This window comes from Artibeus jamaicensis, unplaced genomic scaffold, assembly GCF_021234435.1.
Source record: "Artibeus jamaicensis isolate MK-2021 breed Jamaican fruit bat unplaced genomic scaffold, CSHL_Jam_final scaffold_847, whole genome shotgun sequence".
Lineage (NCBI taxonomy): Eukaryota > Metazoa > Chordata > Mammalia > Chiroptera > Phyllostomidae > Artibeus > Artibeus jamaicensis.
The window spans coordinates 17,134,630-17,155,807 of NW_026522057.1; the positions used below are offsets into that span (position 1 = coordinate 17,134,630).

A 21,178-nucleotide genomic window follows, 5' to 3' on the forward strand; every position below is an offset into this window, starting at 1 on the left:
TTGGACAGGACTGTGTCCCTGCTATCAGCTTGGGAATGTGCTCCGTGCCAGAGACGTTCTCGAAAGTGGTTCCTCATCTCCAGAAAGTTGGGTCTGATAGAGCCAGGAATGGTTCCCTAAGTGGGATCTGGGAGGGGTCCCAGGGCCCTTTCAAAGTGGAAAAGGGCCCTTCCAAGGTCAAAACTATACTACATTATTTGCCTTTTTCTCTTACAAAAGTAGAGTAGAATTTTCCAGAAGCTACATAAGTGTTGAATGGTATTGCATCGTCTGCTGTGTATTCTGTCCCATTTTCATTGTTTAAATTCTAGTTCAGTAAATGTTAATAACTTACATAAGCAAAGCTCTTTATGGTCTTTCCATCATTTCTAAGAGTTAACTCTTCATAAACAGGTTCTGAAATTAAAAACGTGGAGAACCACTGCAATACAGGAAAACATTAGCAGCAGAGAAAACACTGTAGATGACAACTGAGACTCAGATGAAGGCTTGTGTCCCACCAAAAGGTTGAGAATGCTTAAAATAAGGAGGAAACGGTGTGGATAGGGGAGGAAATGGCTGTGAAGGGTCTGGGCGAGGGGCAGCTTGGGCAAAGGCCCTCAGGGAGACCGCCGGATGCGTGGAGAAAGCCTGAAGAAACAGGCCCATCTCTCTACAAAGACACACACTCCTCTTTCACTCAACAGAAGCTGTAAATTCTTCTCTTTCTGGTCAGCGATCTAATAAAAGCCAGGGCATAACTTATGGCAGTCTCTCCGAATTAAAAGTGTTTAAGACTCCATCCAGTTAGTAATAACTGTAAAATGCGGCGTGGAGGTTAAAACATCTGCCTCCTGACTTGGCAAGAGGAGGGGCGGGGAACCGGCGTAAAACAGAACAGGGCGGGAAAATAAGGTATTAAAGAAAGAAAGAGCGCGCTTGGAGGTAAAGAAGAGGCTAAGCGAGAAGCCAATGAAAGAGATCGGGGTGCGGCACGTAGCACAGCCGTCCGCATGCGCAGACGCCCGCCAAACGATCTCGCGGGAAAGAATAGCTGCCAGTCCCGACGCTGCGCCCAGGTCGGGGGCGGGGCGGTGGAGGCGGGAGAGAAGTCTCGCGAGAAGAGGCGGTTGCCTTAGCGGAGCCCTTTGGCTGTGTGTGACCGAGGATCCGCCGCTGGAGCCGCGGAGGGTTTAGTGAGCCCGTTAGTGTCCCTGTGGAGACTCTCGTAGCAGTCATGTCCCGCTACCTGCGTCCTCCCAACACGTCTCTGTTCGTAAGGAACGTGGCCGATGATACCAGGTATGTTCAGGGAAGGTACTTGGGGTCTACGCAGGGAGGCCGCAGGCGTTCGCAGACAACCCAGGAGGCGGCGGCGTGTGGGTAGGGAGGAGGGAAAGGGCGAAAATGGCGGGTTCCGCGCCGGCTTTCGGGCTTGAACAAGGCCTCACCGCGGGCTCAACCGCGGCGTGCGAGCGAGGGCGGCGCCCCTACGCTAGTCTTCCCGGGCCGCCGCGGACGGCGCGGACCGCGTGGCGGGGTTTTTGTCCCCCACCCCCTTCGCAGCTCGGAGCTCTTTTCTCTTGGCTTTTCCTCCGCGCGCCCACCCCTCCGCCTCGGAAACCTCCACTCCCTCATTGATACGAAGTTCACATTTGTTGGGGCGCACGCTCCATCGGCCCAGGGATTTCTTAAAAAAAATTTTTTCCGACGAAATAACGGGATGGGGGGAGGGGACGCGAAGCGCTTGCTACCTTTTTGTTGTGGTGGGGGTGTTACGTTCTTGGCTTTTTTAATGGAGATGTTTGGTGAAAGGGAATACTGAGATTTGGAACATCAGATTTTTTCAGTTAAGCGGCATTAACTAGTTCTTCCATTTCCCGGAAATACTGGCCATTTTTTGAGAAGGGGAGTTGAAGAAGCCCCTGCCTAGAGGACGTAGATTACCAAATCGGATTAATCCAGAATCTGCCTTTGTTCTCACAGTTTCCTTAATGGCTTGGAGTTGCTGTCAGAATTTTTTGGAAGAGATGTTATTACAAAATGAGACTTTTATATTTCACAAATCACCCTACCCCCCAATCAAATATTTTTGATAGCCTGGTGTAATTTACATTTTTCCTGTCCTGATTTTAAGTAAGAAAGTAAGGAGTAATTATTTTAGCGTCTAGAAAATTTCCCACTTTATGTCACTTGATATTTTTAAGTAGTTATATGTATTTGTGGCATTACATACCAAGTGTTTAACCTGTCGTTAAAATTTGGAAGTAAAAGTAAGTGCTTGGCTCCCCCCCCCCCCCCCAGAATTCTAGAGTTGACTTGAAACTGTAAAAGAAAAACTGTCAGTCCCTGCATACAACCTTATGCTAATACACCTTTTGTGGAAAGTGAAGGTTGGAGATAACAAAAGTAGTGATCAAGTACCCTTAAATGTTATAAACTCTATTTTTATCTTCCAAGATTTTGGGTCTTAGCCTTCCTTTATCAAAAAAAGTATGTTTATCTTTTTTTGTATGTTCTTAAAATTGGCTCCTATTCAGATTTAGAAAGCTTGTCAGTTTCAGGTAACCCAGGGATACAGCACCTTCCCTTTTGTTAACTAATACAAAAAGACACCTATTTCCTTACAAAGAAACTCTTTTTAATGGAGTGAATGTAAAAACTTGAGATCTTCTTATGATGTTTTAGGTCTGAAGATTTACGACGTGAATTTGGTCGTTATGGTCCTATAGTTGATGTGTATGTTCCACTTGATTTCTACACTCGCCGGCCAAGAGGATTTGCTTATGTTCAATATCCTTTCTTCAGATGGCTGATTAGTGAGGGGTGTTGAAGTTTGAAATTCAAGTTTATGTAAGAGGTAACATCTAAAAAGTAGTTATTTTTGTCGTTTAATGAATGTCATGTCTTCGAATTTTTGAAAATTCTTACACATTGCTCTAGTTCTTAAAGTTAATCCAAAAATAGTAAGCTATAAATTCCCATTTATTCTGCTGAAACTCAAGTCAATGATTATAATATGTGATTTAAATTTGAATACACTCTGGTTTCTATCACCTTCGATGTTAATCAGATTAAAAGTTAATATGTTCTTGTGCTTAGCAGTTAAAGTTTGGTGTTCTTGTTTGTTAATTAAATCACATGATCAAAACAAATTGTATAACGATGAGGTAAACTCTTCAATATTGTCCCCTAATTTGCTGTCCTCTGTTGTTACCTCAGAGAATGTAAAGCTGTACAGTTATGGCGACCCCAGAAAGAAAGCATGAAAGAACCTTTAGAGTAGAGTTCAACATTTAAGGCAAGTAGACAAGCCAAAGACCTCTTAAGGATCAGGCTTGAAGAGAAGGGAGAGTTTGGGAAAAGAAAAAATAAAGAAAAGCTGGAAGAAGGACAAGCCTAATGGGAGACAAAGCCTCGCTTTATCTACAAAAGGGGGAAAAGGTTGTTATTCAAAGTTAAAGATAAAGCCATCTGTCATATTTGGCCAAGCATCTCATGACAAGTCCTTCTGACAAGCACTTAAAGAGTTAAAGGTCAAGATGAAGTTGAATGATGGCCAAGATTAAAGGAGTCATACCTGATGTATCCTACAGAATAACTATTTTCCTTTTTTTTTTTTTTTAATGTTTTGTAAGCAGTTAATTCTCAAAATTATTCTGGTTTGGTCTAGTGACAAAACCTGTAACTTGATTTATGTGGGCCTTTGATGCTGTGATTTCGGTCTTGAATAAATGTACTGTTAGCTTTTCAAGTTAAAGCATACTAGGATGTAATGTTAAGCCTAAATTTAGCGTATTTCTGTTTTGGCCCAGGTGGTCAGATGCCATAGGGTAGCAGACAGTGCTGTTCAGAGTAGCATGAGATTCTGTGGTCAAGCCAACTTTTCAGAGCTGTGCCTAAAGGGGAAATACATGCATGCACTGGGGACTACTTAAAAACAGCTCTGGTTGTCTTGTAGGGTCAGATCTGCTAGAGAAATTACCTGTTGATAAATAGGTTTTAAAGTGGCTTCTGCGGGACACACATATACTCCTAACTTCTGGAACTTAGGTCTGTGAAGCCTGCTGGCCCTACGCTGCTTTAGTACATATGATCAGTTAGCCATGAATGGATTGGAGAATGCCTTATCCTTAGTATGGGTACCTGCTGGAAATCATTCCCTGGCCTAGAGTTTCAGGTGACATTACTTTCTTAACTAAAATCATCTCCATGTGACAACACAAGTTAGGGCTATGGAGTTCAGGCTAGAGAAGTTTCTTACTGCTTAATTAAGTTCAGTAAGTCTCTTGAAACTTGTGGAGTCCCAGTGAGACTTAAATGCTGAAAGCTGCTACTCCCACAGGGCCAATGATCACGGACAGTTGTGGGAAGTAGTTGCAAAGCTGTGCTACAAGGAGGATAAGAGCTGTATCTTGCTTGGGCTTTGTTTTGTTTTTAGTAACAATGCATTCTTGCTTACAGTGTTGACCTCCTTTGGGGGTGGCCTGCGAACCAGCATCAACAGTAGTATGGCTCATGAATATGTGATACTTGAGCAAGGAAAGTTGTCATCTAAAGGAAAATTATGTGTTTTTCATACAAATACAGCATTTCTACGGTCTTAAAATAGTTTTTTTGTTTTTGTTTTTAAGTGAGTTCAAGTTTCTTTATACGTGGCATCAGAGTGATATTTGGCTGCCCCTGCTGTGGCCATTTGCCTTCTCTTAACAGGTAGAGTAGATAGAACATTACCATTGTTTGTCCAACCAAGGTTTTTGAGGGTAGCCGGAAAGGGTGATTTGCTCCCCTTAATTCTTTACCTCTTGGTGTAAATCCTTTAAAAGGTTATTACATTCTGTCTCTTGAAGTGACAGGTAAATTAGTGCATCCACGTACTCCTTTTAATTACTTTAGAGCCTAACTACATTAATCTTGAGGGCTTATTTGTTAGGGTATTAAACTCCCAGTCAGCTTTTGTCTTTCAATATTGAAAGGCCTATGATTTAGGACTTGGGAAAAACCTCTCAGTGCATTAACCTATACATAATATTCTTAGGAAAAGAGAGTTGTGGTCCTTTCAGAACAACAACAAAAAATCTAGTGAAGTAAAAACCTTTTAGTCTGGATTAAATGTTAGTATCAGTCTTGAAGGGAAGGGGTAGTATGTCACTTGGGGGGGGGGGACCGGTTAAGATTGATTGATTATTTATTTATAGAGCGAGGGGAAAGAGAAACATTGAGGTGAGAGAGAGCATCAACTGGTCGCCTCTTGTATGCTCTCCTACCGGGGACCAAACCCGCAACCCAGGAATGTGCTCTGACAGAATCAAACTGGCGGCCTTTCACTCTGCAGAATGGCCAAACAGCCTAACCCCACCAGGCAGGGATAGGGGTGGTTTTTAATCACTTCTCAAGGTACCTTTGAAATTCAAGAAATAGGAAAATTGGCAAGTTAAAATAGTAACAGTCCACACCTGGCTCCCTAGGTTAGTAACATCCTAACCTAGCTCCCTTTGCAAAGCTTTTATGTCAAGCACTGCTCTAAGTATGTGCTTGGCTTCCATGAGGGTGGTGGTTTTAGGAAAGGTGCTAAATTTGGGTAGAATAACATTGTAAAGCCACATAGCATCGTTGCTGACATGAGTGAAGAAAAGGGAACCTAGACTCAAACGAGGGACCAAGAGTTCCTGCTGTATGCTCAGAGATAATTGTCTTGAAATTCTCAGATTAAAGGCAGTCCCACATTCACTTCTTTGCTGGGTACTGTGTTACGTGTCATTGTTGTTAAGGCTTTTTGGTTCAGGAATTTTTAGAAATGGTCTGTTACTTCTTGAGAGCATGCTCTTATAGTCTATTCATGACTAATGTACTTTTTGCTACGGTGATGTCCTGAGGATTGTTGGATTTTGTCTTGATATCCACAAGTGGCTTCTTTACCAGTCTTCCTGCACATAATAAGGAATACAACTACATTAAATGACAGTGTTAGATATGTCTGAGAAAAATGGCAAAATTTGAGGTTAATGCTTTCATCTCTTGTATATTCTGCTTGCTCACACAAGAACTATTGGCATTTTCTTTTTCATTTGAAATATAAAACAGTTTTGGTTTTATTTTAAGAAATTTTTAACATACAACTTAGGACTAACGCTTGTTTTTCTTTTTGTCTTGTTTGGTAAAGTTAATTCTTAAAACTGAGGAAAACATTTTTGATAGGATTACTTGGTAGTGCAGCTATAACATCTTATTTCAGTAACATCTTTACAGTTTGTATTCACATGTGTTTTTAAATGTATGTCTTGGGAATTCAAAAGTGTGAAGTGTTTATAGCTGAATCAGCCAGTTAGTAAGTGGAGTCTGGTAGGTTTTTCTAGAATAATATCAAGAGCTTAATATTACTGTGATTTGTTTAAGATGTACCGATTGAACTTTCATTCATTATCAAAGTTTGCAACGCTTCCCAAGCCCCTTAACATTTAGCACATTTGAAGATGTTCGTGACGCCGAAGATGCTTTACATAATTTGGACAGAAAATGGATTTGTGGTCGCCAAATTGAAATACAGTTTGCACAGGGGGATCGGAAGAGTAAGTACCTTTATGCCTAATGTGTGTAATACATCATTGGAGAAGATAAAGTATCTTGAATGCTTTATTTCATATTTTTAGATGTGTTGCAAAATTTTGGGCTAGACAAAAGGTAGCGTGAGAGTAGGATGCCTGAAATATGTTTGGACTCTTTACGTGCATTGACGCTGTCAGCTGTGGCATGTTTAATATACTGGGGGAGGAATTGAGAGGGATAAAATTTTAGGTCTCTTGAGCCATTTTTCTTCCTCCAGTTATAATTGGGCAATTGTGTGGGTGCATGGCTATGAATTAGGCTGGGAAAGGCTGGCTGTATAGATTAAACCTAGACTAGATGTTATATTAGTGTGCAGGCATATACCAGATTTTAACTGTGCTAATGAGGCAGGAGTACAGGCTTTGAAGTCAAATAGACCTGGGTTTGAATTTGGCTCAACCATTATGTTATCTTAGAGAAGATACTAAATGATAGTGTTTAAAATACCTGTCTTGGAGAGGAGGAGCACTTTGGTGGACATATGCTACTATTGGTAGTCTCTAGGTCTTTGGTTGGTTGATGGATTCCTGGGTATTTTCTGTGTTATATATACATACACACATAAAGTACCTGCTTTTTAGAATTGAACGAGATAACCTAAGAATTGAGAATTGTCCAAGAGGGCGTGTCTGAGGCATTTGATGTTAGTTAGTTGTCTTAGGTTTTCCTGTGTTGTGATCTCAAAATTATATGACTGTGTCTTACTGCATTTTGACACACAGTGTTCATAGGTCACCAGTATTTTGTCATGGTTAATTCTGTTATTAATGAATGGAAATGACAGTGGGACAACTCCAAATAGCATCTGGTTCAAAAGTCATTTATATTTTAATTGGAAATTTAAAAACAATACATTGTTATATTTACCTAATGTCAAAGTCATAGCATATTTTTGGATAGCAAGTCACATGATGAGAGGTCTTGGGGAGGGGGAGTAATTGGGGGGTATCTTTTTTTTTTTTAACATAAAACAGTCTTCTGATAGACTTCTTTGAAAATAACAGTTTTCAAGATTAATATTCACAGTTAACTGACACAGATTGGGGATATATAAGACAGGTAAAGGGGCACAAGAATTTTACCTATAATTTGACAGCTTACATACTACATTATTGATGTTTATAAATATTTCTGTTCTATGTATTTCATAGCTCCAAATCAGATGAAAGCCAAGGAAGGAAGGAATGTGTACAGTTCTTCACGCTATGATGATTATGACAGATACAGACGTTCTAGAAGCCGAAGTTATGAAAGAAGGAGATCGAGAAGTCGGTCCTTTGATTACAACTATAGAAGATCTTATAGTCCTAGAAAGTAAGTGTGCTACAGTACAGTGATCTATCAAGAAAGCTTTATGTTTGTTAGCTTTTTTTTTGCCTTTTTTGTATACTTCTAGTTATATACACTGTATGTTTCATTGAGACTAAAAATATTTTAGTGTTTATTTTTAAAGTTTTATGGTTCACTTTTTAAATTAGAAACTTTAAAAGACTGTAAACAGACATTTGTCATTGTTTGCTTTTTCTGGTGTACTTTTTAGCAGTAGACCGACTGGAAGACCACGGCGTAGCAGAAGCCATTCCGACAATGATAGGTAAATAACTTTGCTTTGAAAGAGACTTAATATATTTTTCAATTTCAGAGTGAACTTTTGCTCTAAAAATAATAAATTTGATTAATATAGAATCTAATTTTTACTCTAATTGTATCTCTCCTCTGTTTTGAAAGATTCAAACACCGAAATCGATCTTTTTCAAGATCTAAATCCAATTCAAGATCACGGTCCAAGTCCCAGCCCAAGAAAGAAATGAAGGCTAAATCACGTTCTAGGTCTGCATCTCACACCAAAACTAGAGGCACCTCTAAAACAGATTCCAAAACACATTATAAGTCTGGCTCAAGATATGAAAAGGAATCAAGGAAAAAAGAACCACCTAGATCCAAATCTCAGTCAAGATCACAGTCTAGGTCTAGGTCAAAATCTAGATCAAGGTCTTGGACTAGTCCCAAGTCCAGTGGCCACTGATAGTATAAACCATGATATTTTTAGGCATGTATCATTCATTTACTCGTAGTTTGGTTTACTTAAATTATCAGGAGTACAATGTTGCAATGATGCTTTACAAAACACTTGTCAGTTTTCCCTGTACCAGGCAATGGTTATAATTAAAATGATATGCTGTTGAGAAGCCACTCTTAAGAGTCCAGTTTGTTTAATGTTATGGGCAGCTACCAATTTGTGGTGTCTCTGTATATTTTTGTAAAGATTCTCATTTTTTATGCTTGAAGTATTGGTGAAAAGATGTTGGTTGACCATAATTTGCAACATTGTCTTATTAAAAATAGACTTTCATATTCATATTTGATAGGCCTGTTAACCTAGAAGTGTAGCTTGCTAATAAGATAGAATGATACAAAAGTGAAGTTGTAGCCACAGTACACTTGAGTGATCCAGATACATTTAGGTTCAGGGTGGACCTTTTGTCAAGATGTCTAGGCCCGTGATAATAGTTAATTTATGACACAGTGTGGAATAGTTCTTTTGTTAACCCCACTGTCATAGGGAATGATCACAACTGGATTAAGTAGCATTTCCAGGGAGATCTTGAGTTTTTGACTGAAACATGGAGCCTTCACTGCTTTTTTTTTTTTCTGGTTTCTATAACGATTTGGAACATATATCAGAAAAACTCACCTTAAAATTTGAGCAGGTCATTGATGACAAAAGTCATTTTGAGGTGAAAAGGATGCTCTTACGTAGTTACTCTAAACTTTTAGGAACATTATACCATAATAGCTTAGTTTTCTTGGCTGCTGTTAAAAGCAAGTAAATTGTTTCAGAGTAAGTTTATGTGTGCATAGTGTAAAAGAACTGAATTTTGATACTTACAGCACTCGGTGTGTGTGCATTCGTATCAAAATTTGTCTACCTCTTCATGGAGGCGGCTTGTTCTTCACACCTCAGTTTATTGAATGTGAGGCAAGTTGAGAAGCAACACTCCCATTCTAGGTGATTCTGTGGTGCCATGAAATTTAAAATAATTTCAGTAAAAGAACTGACTTTTAAGTACAAGCCACATCTTTGAGTTTTTGATTATCAATGTAGTACCTGACTAAAACGGAAAATAATTCCCTTAACCAAATACAATTTCTAGTATTTCTCTGAGAGGTCATTTTGGGGACAATAAAAGTTACCCGATGCGTCCAATCTCATTTCAGAATAAAAGCTAGCAACTTTAAAACTTTTGGATTGCTTGCTTGCCAGGTTATCAGTAACAAATATTGTGGAAGATAACTCCTTTTACAGGAGTGCTTTTTTTTCCTCCAGTTTTGGTTTAAGTAATCTAGGCCTTGCCTGTAAAGAACAAAAGATGCTTTCTAAAGACTGTTCGTGGAATGTGTTTAAAGGATTGATTCTAGAACCTTTGTATATTTGATAGTATTTCTAACTTTCATTTCTTTACTGTTTTGCAGTTAATGTTCATGTTCTGCTATGCAATCATTTATATGCACGTTTCTTTTAATTTTTTAGATTTTCCTGGATGTATAGTTTAAACAACAAAAAGTCTATTTAAAACTGTAGCAGTAGTTTGCAGTTCTAGCAAAGAGGAAAGTTGTGGGGTTAAACTTTGTATTTTCTTTCTTATAGAAGCTTCTAAAAAGGTATTTTTATATGTTCTTTTTAACTAATATTGTGTACAACCTTTAAAACATCAATGTTTGGATCAAAATAAGACCCAGCTTATTTTCTGCTTGCTGTAAATTAAGCAAACGTGCTATAATAAAAACAAAATGAAGGAAATAATGATTAACTGGAATTATTATAGTTTTTAATGAGATTCTAAAATAACAATAGAAACAAACCTTTGTAGATTTAAGAATAGTTTTAATTGGTGTTGCACTAGGCACAACTAACTCTTACTTGGAAGTGAAAGAGCTTGCCAGTAAGGTACATCTTTTACATGGTACTTAGAAATTCCTTGTGTGATATGAAAGCCCCTTGGGTTAAATTACTTAGCAGTGGTTGGTAATATTAAGGTATGTATTAAAATGAAATTTGGGCCAGCTAATTATATTTTCATTATTGGATAGGCCAGTAATTCTACTATTCCCCGTCCTAAACAAGACATGCTAGGCTTATGTTTATGGCATGGTTTAAATGCTTTTGCATTGAATGTGCTGAGCAGTTAATAAGTGATAACAATTTTGGGGAGTTGGTTTAAGTATTTTGTGGTTTGACTTCTAGCTACTATACAATGATAACAATTACAGCTGATAGTTATTGAGTATTTAGGATGTGCCAGACACCATTCTAAAGGCTTTATGTGTTAAAGGCTCCATTTGCTCTTCAAAAACCTTATGAGAAAGATACTTTTATTTTCCCCATATCACAGATAACGAAATTGAGTGACAAAAGACTGTAAAATGCAGGTCTAGGAGTTGAGCCCAGGCCTGGTCCTTTAGTAAATTTTTTTTTCATGGACTACAATTGGAGTGAAGTAGATTCAGGAGATTGTTCTCAGTCTCTCTAGAATTAAATACCACCTTTTTCTTTCTTTCTTTTTTTTTTTCTTTTAAGCCTGTGTCACTTACTTTAACAGTTGACTATGTTCTTTCTAAAGTGACGTACCTGACAGCTTCAAAAGGACTTTTTTACATTTGATCCTGTGATAGCTAGGATCCTGTAATAGCAGTGAGGATCCTTACACAGTGCTTTAATTTGGGGTTACATACTTGAGTTCCATAATTCTTGGGAACCTGTGTGTCTGGCACTGTGCTCAGTATATTAGAATAGAACATCAACTCTCCAGTGAGGGCTGACACTTCACCTCTGTTTTTACAGTTTTGTTTTTGTTTTGTTTTTTTTAATCAAGTAAGCAAGAAGAAAAATGACAGATAATGCTTCAGTGAGAAAGGAAAGGTGCTACATAGAGTATGAGCTGTTAAGTTACAACCCAGGGAATAGACCTGGAAAGTATTGTGCTGTTCTCTTGAAAATTTGGCCCAGTAAGCTGCTACATCCAGTTCAACTAACAAAATCCTGTATACCACAGAGAAGAATAAAGAAAACCAAACTGACAAACATCCTTCTTTTATTTAAGACCAAACTGCAGCTGGAATACCCAGTACAGTTCTGCTTACTACACTTCAAGAAAGATCTGAGAAAGCGGAAAAAGAACCAAAGAAGGGCAGTTCAAGCGACCAAAGGGTGGGTGGAAGGTGCTGCAGTATGAATACTGTGTGAATATTTTGACTCTGGTCTGAAAAGATAAAAGAATGTTATTGAAACTACATGGAATAATTGAAGTCCCTTCAAGTATGAAAGTAAGCATTTTAGGACAAATAAAAGGAAATTCAGCTTTGTACTTGTGGAAACTAATCCCTAAATTTGAATAGGTTTATATTGATTCATGGATAACAGGTCCATAATAAATTACTGGAAACTAGGATGTCTGAATATCAAGGAAGACAGCCATAGTCTCTTTAACAGTGCCTCTATTGGTCTGTCTCAAACTGAATTGGGTGAGAAAAGGTATGGTCCAGTATAAACTTTTTCTTGGTTATCTCTGAAAGTGAGTTACATTTTTGCTACTGGCAAATCTTGCCTTTGTTTATTCCAGTGCCACTGTTTTCTGCTTAATGGTTTGCTTTGTTGGTATCTGAGTTTATTTACCTGTATGCCATGTGCGGTTTACAGCTTCCTTCCACACTCAATCCCAGGTAAATTCCAATTATGATACTTGACATCCAGCTAAGAGGTTCCATCTCTTCTCACCTCTTTCTTAGTCAGTATATTCAGCAAACATTTACTGAGCCCTTACTGTGAGCAAAAATTGTACTGGGTAATTGGGGGGAAATAGATTAAAAATTCACTTATTCAATAAATGTCTACTGAGCACAATCTAGTGAATAACATTACAGTATTGCCTCATTGTTTTGTTTGAGGTGTATTGTTTGTGACAATATTTTGCACCATTCATATCCAATGTAATTATAAAGCCCAATATACTATCAAAGATAAGTAATTTTTGTGGTTACCTGCCATTTAAAAGTATCTGGTATTTATTTCTGTTTGCATCCCATTAATACAAATAATGAGAAAATGATGTTTAATCTGTAATAAACTGATTTATTGTGCAGTGACTGTAATATACTAGAATTATATAAATTGTTAACTCTGCTTCCTCAAACACATTAGTAGGAGAAAAACCCCTGAAAGTATTTCATTTTGCATTAGATATGAAGAACACTGGGTGCTATAATTAGATTATTTTGAGGCAGACAGAGAGCTGTTATCCCAACTGACTTATTAGTATGTTCTGTAATTGAGAAAATGTTCACCAAGTTATACTTTTTAGTGATTGACATGTACATTTTATAGGGGACATGTTCTGTGTATAGTGAATAAATAACTTTTATAGTATCACAAAATGTTTTGGATTCCTTAGTTCCTTATTAGGATATGAAGCTTATTTGCCTATATATATATTGATTCTATCATTTTTGTCTTAATTCTGCCACATATTTAAAATTCATAGTTATTCATCTAAGAATATGAAAGTGTTTAAACTTTTAAAGATTTTGAAAACAATACACATAAGGGAGGTATAAAATGGAGGTTATCTTTACCCTTATTAATTTCAAACTTGGAAGATTATACAGGAAATAAGTGGCAGATACTTAGAGTCCATGATTTTTCATTTGGTTCATTTTTGTCAGTGTTCTGCACTATTTTTTAGTTAATTGGGAAATTTTCTTCTAATTTAATGGAATCTGGGGTTCACTTAGAGGGAAGATATAATAGGTTTATAAGAAGGATTAATTACAGAAAGTATTTTGTAACTTTTCTAGATGCAGAGAGATTAAATGTGACCCAAGATTTCACAGTTGTAACTTACCACTTTCCAGGCTGGTACTCCAAGTATTACTCTTTGGTCATATTCCTGTTTACAAAATCCTGAGATACTTTGAAATGGGGAAGCTGTGACCTGAGACAGTGGAGTGGGAGCTGAGGAATAACCTAATGGCATGCTACCGAGAGGTCTAGCAAAGCTTCTAGGAGTCCCCAGGAGTAAACTGTTCTTGATGGTAAACAAGTACAATATATAGAGCAACCTATTTGTCTGCATTCAACTATTGACGTCTACAAGACAGCCAGTTGCTTAAGATTCTTTACCTTGGGTTTTTTATCCTCTGCCCCCTCCAATATTGTTAATGTTTAGTGTGTTACGTTTTTGTATTCCTAACAGTTGTTTGAGCCTTATATTAAAGATGGGATTTTTTTTTTTTTTGGTATGGAATAAAAGCAAGGCATGTAAATTCATTTCATTGATAATTGACAGAGTAGTTTGTTAAGTAAAAGGCCTTTGTGTCTAGTTTTTTTGTAGATCACATCTCTTTGAATGCTGGAGAGCAAAATAAAAAGAAAACTCTAGGAGCCAAAAATCTTGGGCTTTTTTTCTTTTTTAAGGTTTAGCTCTGCCTTACAGACTTGTGACTGGATAGGTAGGCTTTCATTTAAGGTTAAACACTGTCCCTCTTGTTTTACAAATGGCATATGAGAAAGCAATTAAATATTAGAAAACCTACTGAAAACCCTTTAATTTCTTTCCATTTTGTACTTTTGTGAAGATGAGAACTTAAATGTGAGATAGGTTATAGACTTGGATGCCATGATTACACTCTGCCATCAAAGATAGGTCAAATTTACATTTTGAACACTGACCAAGAGCTCACACTGGGGGCCTTCTGCCCTGCAGGATAGGTTTGTGCACATGCAATGATTTGGGAAGTACTTGTCACCTGTAGGCTAATTATAACTACCTTTTTAAGGTATGAAATGTTATTGACCCTGTATTTGGGTTACCTTTAGCTGTTAATTCTCAAGGTGAAAGGTTTTCTACTCCCACCCTCAAACCTCTGAACTTAGTTTCAGTCCATCATAAACCAAAAATCTTACACTACTAACAAAGACACTTGGGCTGAGAATTGTTCAATGTCGTGCAACTTTAGTGCAGTATAGTAAGAAGCTTGGCAATTGGCATTTTCCATAGAAATGGCACTGGGGATAAAACAGGGAAGATTTACTTTCTCCAAACCAGTTGTTTCCTAGTTTGTATGAGAAAATACAGCCTTGCCCTGCTAGGGCAGAACTTACAGAATTATCAACAAATATAAAGGTTCTAGGTTCTTGTTAATTTGAGGGAATCTTTTTGTGCTGGGTGCTTCTCCCCCCCCCCCCCCCCGTAAACTTAAATAATCTTAGAATGTAGAACAGGGGGAGATCAATTAAACCCTGCTTTACTCAACAACAAATGAGAAACTTGACAGCCTTTTGTTAAGTCTTGATTGGAGAGTCACGTGTAGTTGCTTTCTTGGATAGCTGCTGAACTAATCCAAATATATCAGCAAATTGGTTGATTCTTAAAAGCAATCTTAAATCATTCAGTTGGGTTAATTATGTAAGTTCTAAGAACAAGTATTAAGTCAGCATTTTTTACAAAATAAACAAGCCACTGGGGGGGAAAAGTTTTATTTTAATTTCACGGTTCAAATTCATATGTGCACATTAAGTACTACATAAACTTATCTTCGGATGTAATTGTTTGACTTGGGCAATATTACTTCACCTGAATTTATTTGGGAAAATACAGATTGGCCATTCTGCTTTAAAATATTCATAAAGCCACCAAATTAGAAAACGGCACTTGCCATCAAATTTTTAATTCCCACATTTTTAATCTACTGGGTTAATGTTATACTTAGCATTTATAAAGGTGGGTAAAACATGTTATCAAGGTATTATGCCAGCAATCACATCTTTTGAGTAAGTGGCCCCTGGCTGCACTTACTGATGACCAAAAAACCCACTGGCATTAAACTATGTTTGTATTATAAGTTACAAAAATTGTTCAAAGCCAGTATGAATTCTTAAGGTTGGATGGACCCTTTCATAGTTAATCTTTGGATTTAAGAAGTAAAAATTAAAATAGTCCCATACTGCATTTCACATCTCTTAAAAATAGGAAGTGTTTTAGCAGCTTTAAAACCTTTTCAGTTATATAAAAGTTACTACACTAGTATTTATTTTGAAATATAGTTTACAACCAGATAAAATTTTAACATACATACACTGGCACTTTAGCACAAGGGCAGACTTTAAAAACAAATTATTCTGGACCTTTAAAATTAGGCCATAGGCATAAAAAGAGTCTATGGTCTTACATTCAACAAATTTATACTAAAATACTCTTTATTTTTGTAGGATAAATGCCAAAACTTTACATATGCTACAAGTTTATTACATATATTTACATGGCTTTTTCCTACGTACTAAAAACTTTCACATTATATAGCTCCCTATTTTAAGCAAGCTTTGCAGGGATGATGTGAAGCCAGATCACAGAATAGCTTGTGCAGTGCTTTTTTTAAAAAATGCATTTTGAAAGCTACTCTGACCACCAAATGATTCTATAAAAATGGTTTTGGCACTTTTTTTTGCAGTCATCTATCCACTGCACATGAGAAACACTTCATTCTGAATTGCTCCTAGTGCCCCTTCCACATTCACAACCAATCAGATCGCTAAACTGCAAGTATTCCATAAAGAAAGTTCACATGCTCTTTGGACAGCACATCAGACTGTTGGCATATTACTGGTGTAGGTGTCTCTAGGATACAGAACTTTCAATACTCAACTTAATTCTCATTTCCTGTCCTAACAAGATGCTTATAATCAGATTCACTAGCTTTCAACAAGCAAATCTGTCTTGATAGTCTTAAATCAGTATTTTACCCCAACAAGCAACAGAAAAAGTTGATTCCTTACCATTTCCCAAATCTAAACTTTGAATGGTTTCACATAGGAGTTACTCAATTGAGAATACTTGATAAAAAGTAGTTGTCAGTAATTTAGTTATTTTAAGTGGCACTGATACCATTACATATCACAGTGCACAACACAAAACCAGATGAAGTCTAATTATCTTTTCTATATTAGCAGTTTTAGACATTAATACCCTAGTGAGTTTGGTATTAAATAGTTGACACCTACCCTTAATTATGACTAAATTTAAACATTAGAACTTTATACCTGGACTTTAAGCAAGGTTTTAAGTTGAAATGTCATTATTTCCTTATCGGAAGGGTTGAAGGAGACAGGAACCCAGTGGCTTGGTGGTTTAGGAAGAACGCTTGGTGACGGCGGCTCACTGAATTTGGCTCCAGCATAGTTCTGGTTAGTTTGCGACTTAAAAAGTAAGCTGGGACTTGATAAGCCAGAGTTCCAATTTTGATTATTTGGGAAATTTTTGTTCTTCCCCCCATTCTGCATGGCCTGCCATGCAGCTGCTGATGTGTTAAAAGTATGTCCTCTTTCTTTTTTCTTATGAACAATCTTCATCTGGGAATTTTGATCCTTGGTCTTCTGTCTATTAAGTTGTTGTGGGTTCTTACTAACATTTCTAGATTGAGGGGCTGGAATGTTATACCTCTCTCCACCACCCATCTTCAGCTTCTTTGTCACCTGTGAGTGGAAACAAAATATTGAGTAAACTTCCAATTTAAATTCAAAGCTTTATGGTAATTACAGAAATCTTAGGGAAGACTCAAAAAAATGTACTGTTCGGCTACTTTAACTTCATTGTATGTTCGCACTTCATTATAATGCAGTTTTTATTATCTAAGAAAAATGAGCTTACCCACAAATCTGCAAAGTCCTAACAATTTAGAGTGAATCCACCATAATATGTTTGCATTATAAAAATGACAACGTTGAGTTTTTTTGTACCTTTCGGTCTGCTTTTCAGATTGCAGGATTCCCACTCCCTGTCTTCTTCCTTGTTGCCAAGCCCAGGATAATAGATGTTGCTTTCTGACAGATCCTTTCCTTTGTCTCAAAACAGAAGTTTTCATGGGCCAATCTGCTAAATCCAGCTTAGGAGCCGAGGCCAACATCTGAGTCTCCTCAGCACACAAGTTTCAGAGAAGTCCTAGCTAGGAAAGTAAAGATTACTTGATTAATTCAAATAAAAAACACAGGAGAAAAAGCGACCGTTTATACTTACTACAGAAATAAATTAAAGAATGACTAGCTCTTGAACTAAAAGGCAGAAAATCTGAAGGCGGCCTTTTTTTTTTTTAACCTGTCATCATTTAAGAACTCTTGACCTTGAGATCCAGGAACTCGTTCCTGGGAAATTTGGGGTTGGGAGGGGGATGTTTGCAAGTCTCAGCAACAAGTTGTTCGCATCCTTCTCCTGCGGACTTTTCAGGTTCTCGCACGGTTTTTGTGACTACAATGTTGAGTCAAAATAAGGAAGCATTAGCCTTTGCGGCCATAACAAGAAATTGGCTTAAAATTCGTTTTCCAAGGAGACCGTACCTTTAAAGTTCCAAGAGAACTTTCCAATCTTTCAATACATCCGTTTTCACAAAGCCTGTATTCCCAACATGTTTACATCGTGCAGTGTTTTCTTTCGTTACGTACACTTAACTCCTCCCGGTTTTAAAATAAGTTTTTACACGCCATTAACAAGCCAAGGCAGTTCCCATCTTAGGCACATAAAAATGCCTCCCTACAGTGACTGTTTAACATTCAAGAACCCATTTTCACCTGCTATTCCAAGAAACCAGGTTATCGGTAAGCCCTTTTATTTTCTAAAGGGTAATAGGGCCTTCCAGGCTATTTTAACAGCCCTACGAGTTTCCGGAACTCGAGTTGTTCACAACGCCGGTGAGCCCAGGGAAGTTCGCTTCTTCCGATGGGGCTTCCGAGCGGGTCCGTCTGTCTCGACCCCAGCTGGGACCCGGTCCTCCCGGCCGCCCATGCCCCGCCGGGTTCCCGGATCTCGCCTGCCCCCAACAATGGGGAGCACGGCAGCCAACATGGCCGTACCCGCGGAGCCGCTGCCACTCACCGACTTCAAGTGCAGACTGCAGCTGCGGCTCCTGCTCAGCAACGAAGCCCCCTCCCCTTCCAGGGAGAGACGAGGCACGGAAAGAACAAAGCCCACAAGCGCCGATGACCTAGATGCCACCACCTCTGCGTCCCGACGACTTCCTCCTCCTGCCTCTACGGACAAAATGGAGGCAGCGGCAAGCGCCGGAGCGGGGCCGGGAGGCACGGTGGCCAATCAAAATGTGCCGATGCGGGGCCCGACCAATGAAACGCAAGCCACCGCCTGTTGCTGGGGTGGCTGAGGAAACGGAGGGTGGTGGTTGTAGCCAGGGTTTGAAATCCTTCTCTAGAGAAGCATGTCGGGAACAACTGCTGCGGGCCCACCGCTGACACGGGTCCCCTTGGAGGCCGCTCCGCCCAGCTGTTCCCAGCACCTCTGGCCCCGGTGGCCTCTGCCCTCGGACCTGGCGACTCCTTGGGGTGTCGACACCGGGGCCCCGCCCCAAGGCTCCCGCGTTCTCGGCGTGCGCTTGGTCCCTGGCAAGGGACTGGAACCGCCTGCTGGAGCAGCAGCTCCAGCCAGGCCCTCGCGCTGCGGGCCCTCAACCCTTAGGTCTCGGGCTGTTTTCTTCCCGGGGGCGGGGGGGGGGGGGGGGGGGGGATGACTAAACGGGCCATTTGGCTCCCAAGTTCAGGTGACTTAGCGGTGCAATCAGTTTTACAGATGGAGGATTCTCAACCAAGTTGCTTTCTGCGGCCTGGCCTCTGCGCGTTTGCTCCTGACACTCCCCCCATTCTGTTCCTTGGCGTGGAAACAGCTTGGCAGCTCTCGAAGCTTGCGGTTCCTCCCGTTCTCCCAACCCCAGCCTCAAAATTCTTTAAAGTTGTTGCCCCTGTGAACGCATTTCCTACACCGGCACGGACCAAACTAATCACTTTCTCTCTGGGTCCCCACTGGTCCCTGACCTAAATTACAGCCCTTCCTCACAGCGCACGGTGATTATCTGTGATTGAATCTGCCACCCCACACACCCTCGATGGACAAGGCTAGGTTTTATTTGTCTGAGCACAGTGTCTCGTGCGTGGTAAGTGCACAAGAAGAGTTTGTTGGAAAATGGGGGCTCCCTTATTCCCCTTCCTGCAAAGTGTGCAAGTGTAAAGATACAGAGTTCAGTTGATAATGCCAGCAAGGTGCCGGGAGGAGGAAAAGGGCAATTTCTATGGAATGAGTGGATTAGCGATCCAAAGTGAGTGTTTTAAAAGAGAACACCGTTTTCTATGAACATATGAGCGTTTTTGTTAACTGGATTTATATATGCTTTTTATAAATTCCACATAATTCGTTGTTTAGTCTTCAGTTTATTGCTGCCATCATCTTCCATCACAGTGTTCTTCTAGCCGTGGGCCTTAAGTTTCCTTAAGAAAACGACATAAGCGACTACATTTTTAAAAAGGAGTTTGTTAATCAAATTAATTTAGAAGAGTTATTTTTTGAGCATGGGACTTTCTGGTGCTATTATAATCAGAGAAGATACACTACCCATGGTAAGTAACTGCTCGGTTTTTGAATGTGTGATTTACTTCTTTAAAATTGAAAAAGCTGGTTTAGCTATCCGGCCAGAAAATAGCCAGGCCGTCTTTAACGGGTCAAAACTGACTTGAGAAAAGTCCCTTACCGTATGTTCTTTAATATAATGGTTTGCAAAGTGAACAGTCTGGTTGCAGTCTTGAGCACTTTATTTTTCTAATTCTTTTTTTATTATCATCATCCAAATATCTTTCAAATTCATTCCACTCCCACCTCTTCTTTCTCTCTACCCTCCGAGGACCCAGTTGTCACTTATTTTTTAAAAACACTTCAGCGGCCCCAATTGTATCCCAGAATCCAACCATCCCCCAGTTCTTGTCTGTATAAACACACAGGTAATGCGTTGGATACTTATAAACACGCACACAGCGTATTGAATACTTCGCCTTCCCCCTCTTTGTGCTAAGCTGTTGCTTGTGACATTTTGTTACAGAACAGATGGGGGCAGTGGTGAACAATATATTATTACCAAAAGGCCCCCCCTTTTGCTCTGGGGGTCCCCCCCCACCTACTAGGTTCACCTGGCCCACTGCCAGACAAAAGACATCTCTCAGTGCCAGAGATTGGTGAAAAGGAAAGGAATTATTATTTATTTAAAAGTTATATAGACCAAAGTTCCTTAGAATACCACAAACGCACAGTCCTTCCTTCTCCCTCTGCCCAGTCTGGGTACGTATCTCAGGAAAGACATAGAAGTCCGTGATTCAGGCTCCCAGCACCATCCATGTGGCAAAAGGGAGCATTTCTAAAGCCTCATGGTCCTGGCTCTCACCCAAGCCTTGTGGTTCCCCCAAAACACCCCAAATGGCTGCCTCGCCTGGGTTTAAATCCCAGCGCCAATCTTCCTCTGCAGCCTCATTCTTGGCCCCTTTCACAATTGGCCACAGCTGCCAGCATTCCGGGCAGGTGTGGTCCTATGGTGTGGAGCCAAACATCTCCAAGCTCTTCTGGACCCCGTTCCAAATCCCTGTTTGGGGCTCTCCTCTTGGCTGCACCCTGTTACAATTTTATTTACTTTTCACAAAGTATGGGGTAGGTGTTATTTTGATCTCTACTGTACAGATGAAGAATCTGAGGCTCTGACAGTTTAGAGCTGAGAGCCATGC

General features: G+C 39.4%; 2 protein-coding genes across 8 annotated transcripts; one reads left to right on the forward strand and one right to left on the reverse strand.

The window, feature by feature from the left end:
* The first annotated feature begins 1,091 nt into the window (after positions 1 to 1,091).
* SRSF10 (serine and arginine rich splicing factor 10) lies at positions 1,092 to 13,909 on the forward strand. 6 transcript variants are annotated; one of them, XM_037135829.2, is made up of 7 exons: positions 1,092 to 1,281; positions 2,668 to 2,772; positions 6,445 to 6,548; positions 7,737 to 7,899; positions 8,126 to 8,179; positions 8,314 to 8,415; positions 11,688 to 13,909. In XM_037135829.2, exons 1-7 carry the CDS (start codon positions 1,217 to 1,219, stop codon positions 11,746 to 11,748), a joined length of 654 nt encoding a protein of 217 aa, XP_036991724.1. In that variant the 5' UTR covers positions 1,092 to 1,216; the 3' UTR covers positions 11,749 to 13,909. The 6 variants fall into 6 exon arrangements, with proteins under 6 accessions (XP_036991724.1, XP_036991718.1, XP_036991720.1 ...); XM_037135823.2 differs by having other exon boundaries at positions 8,314 to 13,909; XM_037135825.2 differs by lacking the exon at positions 8,314 to 8,415.
* Positions 13,910 to 15,102: 1,193 nt separating this feature from the next.
* On the reverse strand, positions 15,103 to 18,879 carry PNRC2 (proline rich nuclear receptor coactivator 2). Of its 2 annotated transcripts, none has more exons than XM_053660348.1 (3): positions 18,504 to 18,879; positions 17,375 to 17,576; positions 15,103 to 17,110 (listed from the first exon to the last, which is right to left on the reverse strand). In XM_053660348.1, the coding sequence occupies exon 3, from the start codon at positions 17,090 to 17,092 to the stop codon at positions 16,673 to 16,675; it is 420 nt and encodes a 139-aa protein (XP_053516323.1). In that variant the 5' UTR covers positions 17,093 to 17,110; positions 17,375 to 17,576; positions 18,504 to 18,879; the 3' UTR covers positions 15,103 to 16,672. The 2 variants fall into 2 exon arrangements, with proteins under 2 accessions (XP_053516323.1, XP_036991725.1); XM_037135830.2 differs by having other exon boundaries at positions 17,375 to 17,580.
* Between the last annotated feature and the right edge of the window lie 2,299 nt (positions 18,880 to 21,178).